This window comes from Tetrahymena thermophila, assembly GCF_000189635.1.
Source record: "Tetrahymena thermophila SB210 genomic scaffold scf_8254658, whole genome shotgun sequence".
Classification (NCBI taxonomy): Eukaryota; Ciliophora; class Oligohymenophorea; order Hymenostomatida; family Tetrahymenidae; genus Tetrahymena; species Tetrahymena thermophila.
In genome coordinates, this window is record NW_002476425.1 from 188,428 (window position 1) to 199,454 (window position 11,027).

General features: G+C 19.2%; 3 protein-coding genes across 3 annotated transcripts in view; 2 read left to right on the top strand and 1 right to left on the bottom strand. All coding sequences in view use genetic code 6, as the record gives it.

The window, feature by feature from the left end:
* Nucleotides 1–2,504, top strand: part of TTHERM_00673500 (UvrD/REP helicase family protein) — a gene marked incomplete at both ends in the record, with an annotated part of 3,370 nt that extends 866 nt beyond the window's left edge. Inside the window, 5 exons of the mRNA XM_001015020.3 lie at nt 1–5; nt 64–473; nt 528–838; nt 1,485–1,953; nt 2,025–2,504. The exon at nt 1–5 is cut by the window's left edge and continues 247 nt beyond it. Coding sequence (XP_001015020.3) covers nt 1–5; nt 64–473; nt 528–838; nt 1,485–1,953; nt 2,025–2,504 — 1,675 coding nt within the window. The remainder of the gene's footprint in view (nt 6–63; nt 474–527; nt 839–1,484; nt 1,954–2,024) is intronic.
* Nucleotides 2,505–5,335: 2,831 nt separating this feature from the next.
* On the top strand, nt 5,336–8,764 carry TTHERM_00674500 (UvrD/REP helicase family protein; the record flags this gene model as incomplete). Its single annotated transcript, XM_001015021.2, has 6 exons — nt 5,336–5,885; nt 5,952–6,182; nt 6,243–6,772; nt 6,827–7,137; nt 7,749–8,205; nt 8,285–8,764. The coding sequence occupies 6 exons, from the start codon at nt 5,336–5,338 to the stop codon at nt 8,762–8,764; spliced, it is 2,559 nt and encodes an 852-aa protein (XP_001015021.2).
* Nucleotides 8,765–9,527: 763 nt separating this feature from the next.
* Nucleotides 9,528–11,027, bottom strand: part of TTHERM_00674510 (hypothetical protein) — a gene marked incomplete at both ends in the record, with an annotated part of 1,623 nt that continues 123 nt past the window's right edge. The window contains 7 exons of the mRNA XM_001015022.3: nt 9,528–9,627; nt 9,718–9,798; nt 9,898–9,987; nt 10,097–10,186; nt 10,374–10,466; nt 10,520–10,609; nt 10,903–11,027. The exon at nt 10,903–11,027 is cut by the window's right edge and continues 123 nt beyond it. Coding sequence (XP_001015022.3) covers nt 9,528–9,627; nt 9,718–9,798; nt 9,898–9,987; nt 10,097–10,186; nt 10,374–10,466; nt 10,520–10,609; nt 10,903–11,027 — 669 coding nt within the window. The remainder of the gene's footprint in view (nt 9,628–9,717; nt 9,799–9,897; nt 9,988–10,096; nt 10,187–10,373; nt 10,467–10,519; nt 10,610–10,902) is intronic.

Here is an 11,027-nt window from a genome sequence, read left to right on the forward strand (position 1 = left end):
TATGAGTAATAGAGATTAATTTAAAAAGTATTGTCTAATCAATAAATACTTACATTGAAGAAGGATATTCATATGACGATATAGCTATAATTAGTCCAATTTAAGCATCTCTTAAGGAAATAGAGTACCTTATTTTATAACAAAATTATAAAATAAAATAAAACCCAGATAAAAATAAAGATAAAAAGATAATACCTTATTACAGTGTAATAGGAGATAGCTCTAATTTTGATTATAAGCATCAATTTAAATAAAAAAATAAAATTTCGCTTTCAACTATCCATAGAGCAAAAGGATTAGAATGGAAAATAGTATTCTTTATTGGATTGAATGATGATGTAATTCCTATGTCATTTTTAAGATAAGGTGACTTGAAATAGAAAATGGAAGAAATGAGGCGTCTGTTTTATGTTGGATGCACAAGATCTGCAGAAATACTGAAAATGTACTATTTTTGTAATAATTCAAGAAAAGTAATTTCTTATTTCTTTAAAAAAAATAAAAAAACAACTTTTTAAAATTTTTAGGCATCGCGATTATTCAAAAATATAAGCAAAGAATCATATTCTAAGGATGAAAATGTTATAATAGAAGAAGATGATGACAAATTCAATGAAGAGAAATAAAATAAAAAAAATAAATATAGAATTAGTGATTTTTTTGATAATTTAAGCAATATTTAGTATATCGATGATCTAAAATAATCCTAATAATATCTTAAAGATATTCGTGTCAGCGATAAAGAAGTATTCAATAAATAGAATACTCTTAGCGAATAATAGATACAATTGATATTTTCAGAATAGTAACAAAACTTGCTATTCAATTACATATAAATGTAAATTTTTATTCTTTCTTTACTCTTTTTTTATTTTATTAAAATCAATACATTTTTATCTGATTTTTAATCACATTCTTTGAGATTAATTGAAAGGTATTATTTGATTTATAAATTCAAAAGAAATTCATTCCAAAAATATTTAAATTTATTTTTGAATTTTGCAATCAAAAAGTTAATTAATTTTAAAAATACTACATTACTCTAAGTAAAAGCACCCCAAAAAACACTTCAAATTTTTAAGATAGATTATATAATCTATCCCACACACAATAAAATTTTTATTTTAAAAAAGGCTAAAATTAATTAAAAATTTAATATAAAAATCATAAAGATTGATTTTAATTAAAATTATTAATATTATTAATTAAAAATTATTATAAAATTATTTATTTTTATATAAATAATATTCAAACCCATTAGCCATTCTAAAAAATAGTGATCTCAATTCACTAAATTTTAGAATGGCATTTGGCTATACCTTAAAATATTATAAATTCATTCTCTGATAAATATTTTAAGTAAACACTTAAAAAAATACAATAAGATTTATTCTCGAATAATTGAAAATTATTAAAATATATTTAATTTTTAAAATAATTTTTTTATTTATCATATTAATGATTAAAAATTAAATAATATAAAGCATGCTTTTTAGAATTCTTTCAGAAAAAAGTGATAAATAATTTAAGATCACTGGTGAAAATGAAAATTTATTGAAAATATACACCAAATAAGATAATTTATAAGAACATAATTAGCGATAAAATATGCTTAATTTATTCAAAAACACGAGTTATACTTTAGAGAAAAATCAAAAAGAGCTTTATGAAGCGATTTATAAAGTATGTATCTTTTTAGAAGTAATAAAATCAAATTAGTTTAAATATATTTTCTACGAAGATCCCTATAAAGAATAAGAAAAAATCATAAACTGCTTAAAGAAAATGTTGGATACTTGTTTTAAAAATTAAGACTATAGTGATGTCCTCATTTAAGATAAAATTGAAAAAGATAAATTTTATGATTATGAAACCTTCTCAAGTAAAGATACAATCTATGAAATCATTTAATCTTTTGAAAAACAAACAGTTGGAAAATAAGTTATGCTAACAGTATTTATTTATTTATTCAATTTTTGTTTAATTTATTAATTAATTCATTTAATTTTCTTTTACTTTAAAAGGTTTTAGGGAAAATATCTATCCTTAAAGTAAAATATAAGAGGGATATTAAAAATATATTATTCTACAATCCTATATAAGGAACGGCTGTCAAATATTCTTTATCTAATTGGAATTTTCATGATCAATTTATTTCATATATGGAAAATATTATAAAATAAGAAAGTGATTAAAATATCTTGAATTAATCTTCAAGTTAATCCTTTTAAAATGTATCAAATATTTAGAAAAAAAAAGAAGAATATAATTCTAGTATCAATATAAAATTAAATTAAATTCAGCAGAAAATAAGTTCGTCTAAATTTGAAGACTAAGTTTAAAATAAAAACAATTTAATCATAGACTTAGAATAATCACCAACTATTTTAGATTATAACTAAAAAAAGAGGAAATTAATACATGCTGCTCCATTTTAATAAGAACCTGGTCTTTCTAAAAGGCTTCATTTTTAACAGGATGAATCTTTCGGTTTAAAAAACTGAAATATTTATAAAATATATAGATAGATAAAATATTTTATTTCTAACAGAAATTATTATTTTAAAAAAGAAAATAAAATAATTTATTTAAATAATAACATTTTACTTTAAATTTATGTTTTTTTATTCGTTTATTAATTAATTAACTCTTTAATAATTAAAAAAATTAATTTTTTTTGTTTATAAAGCAAATTTGATTTATCTACTCTTTTAAATTTTCAAATAATTTAAAATAAATAAAATTGTAAATTATTCTTAATTAAATATTTATTTTATGATCAAAAAATTTTAAATAAAAAAAACTTATAATTTTAATTGAGCTTGATTATACTGATAAATTAAAACAAATATATGGATATTTAAAGGTATGTAAAATAAAAATAATTTAAAAAATATAAATATAAAATGAGTCGATTTTCCTCTATATCGACTCTGTGACAAAATATCCCGGAAGTAATGTTCTCTTTTACTTATTTTAATTTAATTAATACTACTATGATTTTATATTTTTAAGCATTTTTAATTTAAAAATAAAAAATAAAAAAAAAGTTAGATAAAATAAATAATTATATTTTAGCATAGATATTAATTATTAAATACATTTGAACTAAATCTAATCTGATTTACTAGAGATAGGAAGATAATTAAAGGATACTGCTATATTACATATTTTTCCTTCAATCTTATTTTAAAATTTAAAGTAAAAACCAGCTTTTTAATTTCTGAAGTCATAAGGAAAATTAAATATATTTTTTGATAAAAAATATGATCAACTAACTATCTATTTATTGATGAGTAATTTTCTTAAATTGATATCTTTTAAATTTTGATACAAAAAAAATCAAATTTAATTTTCTGTTTGATAAGAAATTTCATATAATTAGTAAGAAAAAGCTATAAAAAAATAAAGAAAATAAATAAATAATCAATAATAATTAAATTCAATCAACCAAATACTAAAGACCAAAAAAAATAATGAAATTCTAATTTTTGATTGCCTTTACTGCTTATTTACTAAACTTAACAAGTGCTGATGATAAGAATTGCAATTTTACTATTGATCAGTTGAACAGTAAAGTATTAAAAACTGTTATAGTCGAAGATTGTGATATTTGTTTCACATCAGATGTTACATTAACTATATAGTCAAATAGTTAATAAATCACTTCTCTTTAATTAACTGCAGTCGAATCTAATGACCCTGTAAAAAGCGTAACTCTATTACCATATACTAAATCTTTAACTATTGATACAATTTATAGCATATAATATTCTACTCCTAGACCAATTATCAGTAATTTGATTTCCTCCTGCTAAATAAAATAAATTAATGGATAGCTCACTTATGATTTAACTTTCTTGCCTTAAATTAATATTTTTAAATTATATATTCTTTTCATCATACTTATAAAATATCTTTAGAGGGAATTTTATTTTTTTTAAATTTATCAAACTTACTCAAATTATATTTTAAAAACATTCAATACCTAGCATTTGATTATATAAACTATTTTTTTACTAAAAATTAGCATTTTTAAATTATGATTTTTGTTTTTTAAAACTAAACTTCATACTGCACAAAAATTAAATTTGTATTTATGTGAGATAGTGTACATTGATCCAATTTTGTACATTTTTCTTAAACTATCATCAAATAAATTGTATATTTTTGGATATAATTAATTCTCATCAAAATTGGCAATTTTGAGCTTAGGATAGATAGATAGATAGATAGATAGATAGATAGATAGATAGATGGATGGAAAAAAATGATTATATTCTTTAAAAGTAAATCAGCATATTTAAAAAATAATTTTATAAAATATGAATTTATTATTAATATTCTAAATAGTATTTATTCTTTAGATACTAAATTTTTTTAAAAATCTTTGGCTTTTACTGATGAATGAATGAGTCAAAAATTCACCAATATTTTTTAAAATTTCGAAACCCCTCACCTCACCACTTTTTTAAACACTTATTTTTATACTTAAAAAAGAATAAGTACAAAGATTTTTTTGTCATTTCTTTAATTGTCTAATTTAATTTCTTTGTTTCTTTTTATGTTGATTGTCGAAAGGCGCTTATTTTTCTTATTACTCTATTTTATTATTTGTTTGTGATTTCTTATTTAAAAAGATATGAAATTTACTAAAAATAATACATATAATTAAAAACCATTATTTAATTTCTAGAACTTAATATTTTGTTAAATATCTTTTGATAAATATCTATTTCTAGTAATAAGTGAAAATTTAATCTAATCATAAAAATATGATCTTAAAACAATAATAAATTGCTGGAATATTAAAATTAAAATAACTTAATTTTAAATATAATTTCATTATTATATTTACTAAAGCTTTGTTATGTTTTAGTCTTAAAATTTCGCTAAAATTACTAAATTATATAATCAGAGAATAACAAGTAGTACAATCATTACTACATAGAAATATTTCGAAATATTTAAGTTTACTTAATAAAATAACCAAAAAATATTCATAAAAAACACTTAATAACATTTTTTTATTGAAATTTCTTTAATTATTATAATTTTTTAGTTAAAAATTGCATGAATTAGAATAAAAGGATTTTTTTTAATTAGTTTAAAAAATAAACTCTTTTAAAAGAATACTTTTATTTGAAATATCAAACATAAAAGAGTTTGAAAGTAGATAATTTTAAGAGATAAAAAATTAAAACACTTTTAAACACTTTTATCTCATAAAATGGTGATATTTATAAATAAATAATTTAGGCAATATTTATTCCAAAATCATAATGAATTTTAATAAAAAACAAATCTAAGAGCTTTCACTGAAAAAAAGTAAAGTATGTAGTAACTCAAGAGTGATTTAGATCGTTTTACTGACGATTAAAAGAAGTTTATTTTATCTCCAAAAAATGTAGATATCAAAGTCAATGCTTGCGCTGGATCTGGAAAAACTGAATGCATTCTTTAATTTGTAAAATAGGCTAGATTGAGTGGAATTAATTATAAGCAAATTTGCATTACTACGTTTAACATCTAAGCAATAAATGATATACATAAAAGAGCAGTCGATTTATTTGGTGAAGAATTAGCTGATGAGATAGAAATTAAAAACTTTGATAAATTAATAACTAAATCTTATGAATCAATCAAAACTTTATAAAATCCTTAACAAAAAGATATTTTTACAGAAGAGGTAGATATTACCTTAGTTGAAAAATAATTTGAGCTAGTGAACATGGATTACTAAAATTTAGGTAAGGATGATAAAATGTAAATCTTTGGCGCATATAAAATAATTATTTTTGATGAATTTTAAGATATTAATGAACTTTAATACAGCTTTTTATTGCTATTCAAAAAATATGGAGGATCAAACATCGTTGTAGTTGGTAATTAATAAATTTATTTATTAACTCATTTGAAATTTATTCTTAATTATTTAATTTATTAATTAGGAGATGTATTTTAAAATATTTATCAATTTAGAGGATCAGATTAAAAATATTTGAGTAATCAAATTAATCAAGACATTCAAAGTATAAACTAAAATTTGAAAAAGAGGGATTAAAAAATTATAGATCTTAGTTTATCTATAAACTTTAGATGTTCCTAGGAAATTACTTTTTTTGCAAATGAAATAATTAAATGCTAAAATGAGAATACAAATTTTATGAAATCCTTTTAAGGTAAATTTATTTTTTCTTTCTTTTTCACAACAAATTTTAGAAATCTCATCATATTTTTAGAGTTGGATAATTCAAAAAATACTATTAAGAAGAAGTAGATTCCTTATTTAGAAGGCTTTATGAGTAATAGAGATTAATTTAAAAGTATTGTCTAATCAATAAATACTTACATTGAAGAAGGATATTCATATGACGATATAGCTATAATTAGTCCAATTTAAGCATCTCTTAAGGAAATAGAGTACCTTATTTTATAACAAAATTATAAAATAAAATAAAACCCAGATAAAAATAAAGATAAAAAGATAATACCTTATTACAGTGTAATAGGAGATAGCTCTAATTTTGATTATAAGCATCAATTTAAATAAAAAAATAAAATTTCGCTTTCAACTATCCATAGAGCAAAAGGATTAGAATGGAAAATAGTATTCTTTATTGGATTGAATGATGATGTAATTCCTATGTCATTTTTAAGATAAGGTGACTTGAAATAGAAAATGGAAGAAATGAGGCGTCTGTTTTATGTTGGATGCACAAGATCTGCAGAAATACTGAAAATGTACTATTTTTGTAATAATTCAAGAAAAGTAATTTCTTATTTCTTTAAAAAAAATATTAAAACAACTTTTTAAAATTTTTAGGCATCGCGATTATTCAAAAATATAAGCAAAGAATCATATTCTAAGGATGAAAATGTTATAATAGAAGAAGATGATGACAAATTCAATGAAGAGAAATAAAATAAAAAAAATAAATATAGAATTAGTGATTTTTTTGATAATTTAAGCAATATTTAGTATATCAATCATCTAAAATAATCCTAATAATATCTTAAAGATATTTATGTCAGCGAAATAGAAATATTCAATAAATAGCATACTCTTAGCGAATAATAGATACAATTGATATTTTCAGAATAGTAACAAAACTTGCTATTCAATTACATATAAATGTAAATTTTTATTCTTTCTTTACTCTATTTTTATTTTATTATAATCTATACATTTTTAACTGATTTTTAATCACATACATTTGAGATTAATTGAAAGATATTATTTATAAATTCTATAGAAATTCATCCAAAAATATTTAAATTTTTGAATTTTGCAATCAAAAAGTTAATTAATTTTAAAAATACTAAATTACTCTAATTAAGTGCACCCCAAAAAAACACTTCGAATTTTTAAGATATATTAAAAAAAGTTTTTAAAAAAGGCTAAAATTAATTAAAAATTTAATAAAAAAATCATATAGATTGATATAAATTAAAATTTAAATAAATATTATTAATGAAATTCTATTAGAAAATTATTTATTTTTTTTGTAAATAATTTTCAAGCACATTAGCCATTCAAAAAAATAGTGATTTCAATTCACTAAATTTTTGAATGGCATTTGGCTATACCTTAAAATATTATAAGTTCATTCTTTGATTAATATTTTAAGTAAACACTTAAAAAATATAATAAGATTTACTCTCATAATTGAAAATTATAAAAATTTATTTTATTTATTTATCATATTAATGATTAAAAATTAAATAATATAAAGCATGCTTTTTAGAATTCTTTTAGAAAAAAGTAAGAAATAAGTTTAGCTCACTAAAGAAGCTTACTATTTATAGAAAATAAAATAGAAAATATAAAATTTATAAGAACATAATTACCTATAAAATATGCTTAAATTATTCAAAGACAATAATTAATCTTTAGAGAGAAATCAAAAAGAGCTTTATGAAGCTATTTATAAAGCATGTATCTTTTTAGAAGTAAAAAAATCAAATTAGTTTAAATATATTTTCTACCAAGATCCCTATAAAGAATAAGAAAAAATCATAAACTGCTTAAAGAAAATGTTGGATACTTGTTTTAAAAAGTAAGATTATTAAGATCTCCTTATTTAAGATTATATTGAAAAAGATAAATTTTATGATTATGAAACCTTCTCAAGTAAAGACACAATCTATGAAATCATATAATCTTTTGAAAAACAAACAGTTGGAAAATAAGTTATGCTAACAGTATTTATTTATTTATTCGATTTTTGTTTGATTTACTTATTAATTAATTCATTCATTTAATTTTCTTTTACTTTAAAAGGTTTTAGGGAAAATATCTATCCTTAAAGTAAAATATTAGAGAGATATTAAAAATATATTATTCTACAATCCGATATAAGGAACGTCTGTCAAATACTCTCTATCTAATTGGAATTTTCATGATCAATTTATTTCATATATGGAAGATATTATAAAATAAGAAAGTGATTAAAATAACTTGAATTAATGTTCAAGTTAATCCTTTTAAAATGTATCAAATATTTAGAAAAAAAAAGATGAATAGAATTCTAGTATCAATATAAAATTAAATTAAATTCAGCAGGAAATAAGTTCGTCTAAATTTAAAGATTAGGTTTAAAATAAAAACAATTTAATCATAGACTTAGAATAATCACCAACCGTTTTAGATTATAACTAAAAAAAGGGGAAATTAATACATGCTGCTCCATTTTAATAAGAACCTGGTCTTTCTAAAAGGCTTCATTTTGAACAGGATGAATCTTTCGGTTTAAGAAACTGAAATATTTATAATATAGAAAGGGGAAATTAATACATGCTGCTCCATTTTAATAAGAACCTGGTCTTTCTAAAAGGCTTCATTTTGAACAGGATGAATCTTTCGGTTTAAGAAACTGAAATATTTATAATATAGTTAGATAAAATATTTTATTTCAAACAGTAATTATTATTAAAAAAAGAAAATAAAATAATTATTTAAATAATAACATTTTCACTTTAAATTTATGTTTGTTTATTCATTTATAATTAACTCCTTCATAATTAAAAAAATTAATTTTTTTTGTTTATAAAGCAAATTTGATTAATCTAGTCTTTTAAATCTTCAAATAATTTAAAATAAATAAAATTGTAAATTACTCATAATTAAATATTTGTTTTATGATAAAAAAATTGTAAATAAAATTACAAATTATTACCATTTATGAAATTGTAGAAAGAATTTTTTACAGTTAAAGGTTTGATTAAAAATTTTATTTATTTTGTTTTTTAAGGCTCGAAGTCTATTTTGATAACTTTTTTTTTTTAATTTTATTTAAATTTATAAAATATTATTTATTATTCTACTAAATATTTATTTCCTACTAGAGAAATAATTATTCGAGGAAAACAATAAGTTTAGAATAATATTTTACATATTAGTTATATAATAAAATATTGAATTTTAAGAATGAGACATATTTTTTTAATTTTATTCTAAACTGAGTTTTAAATTTCAATTTATTAACAAATAACTGACTAATAGATAAATACTAATTATCATAATTTCAGTAAACTTTTTATTTAAATTAAACTAATCTTTTTATCTTCTTTGCATCTCTTGTTCTCTTATTTACAACTAAATAGTTTTATTCATTTTCAGGATCACTTTTTTAACAAAATAAATTATATTAATTTAAAATTAAACCAAAATATATGATTTCTATTGATTATTAATCAATAAGTATTTTTAATTACTTTACAGCAATGCATAAGAAAATAGAATTCAGTAATTTATTTTCCATAAAGCTACTTCCTAAAAATAAGATATCATTTTCGCTATTATATTAAAATGAGTATCAATAATAAAACAAACATAAAATTTGTAATTGCTTAACTAAATTGATTGAAGAATTAATTAATCTTAATTATAATTACCTAACATACAGTTTTAAATCTTTTAGACTTTTACACTTATTTAAGCATGTTCCTAAAAACTTAACACTATGAGAGTCAAAATAATTAGCCCTTTTATAAATCAATAAATAAAAATTATTTTAGAAAATTTAAAATTATTATTTGGTTATTGCTTTTTTTTAATAAGTTTATATAAAAGTAGAAATAAAAAAATTAATACCAATAAACTAACATTAATCTTTAGAGAAGCTCACATTTTTCTAAAGCAATAGATATTTATTGAAAGCCCTAATTATCAATTATATTACAGCTATAATTATAATTAAAAAGTTAGATATGTAAATGTAAATTTTATTTTTTTGGTATATAATTTTTTTAAATAATTAATTTAATTTTAAATCAATGTTTAAAACTAATCAATCAATAAATAAATAATATCTGTTATCTGAATATTTTTTTTATAAAATTGCAATAAATAATTTTTAACAATTTTATACCTAATCATTAGATCTAAACTTAAAAGTTTTTAACTGCAAGCAATTAAAGAGTTTGCTATACTTTCTGCACCTATATCCGAGATTGAATTGTTCCTAAAATTTAATTATTTTAAAAATTAAATAATATTTAAAGATAAATTATTTACGTAATATCCAAATATAAATGTTTAAGATCTTATGCTTGCGTAATTAAATTTCCGATATTGATTGCTCCTTAGTCTGATAAATCATTTTCTCTTATTTATTTATAAAATTTATTAATAAATATATTTTTCTATATTAACGCACAACCAATTTTAACTTTTTCTGAGGGAAATAAAAATTATTAAAATTTTGTTATTTCAAAAATATTTAATTTTTAATAAAAAATATTTTTATTTTATATTCCCCAAACAAACAAACAACCCTACCCTTTAGAGTATTTTAAATCTTATTTGTTTTAAAGAAATATAAATTTTATAATTTTAAAAACTCAGTTAATTAATTAAAAGCAAACATAATATTTAAATTAGGTTTAATATTTAAATACTTTAAGCCAATTTTCAGAGTAATGAGGTTTTTGATAGCATTAGATATCTTTGTTTATAAGAAAAAAGTACCTCTATCATTAACTTTATTTTCCCTTAATTAATTTTAAATAATTTATTAAATATA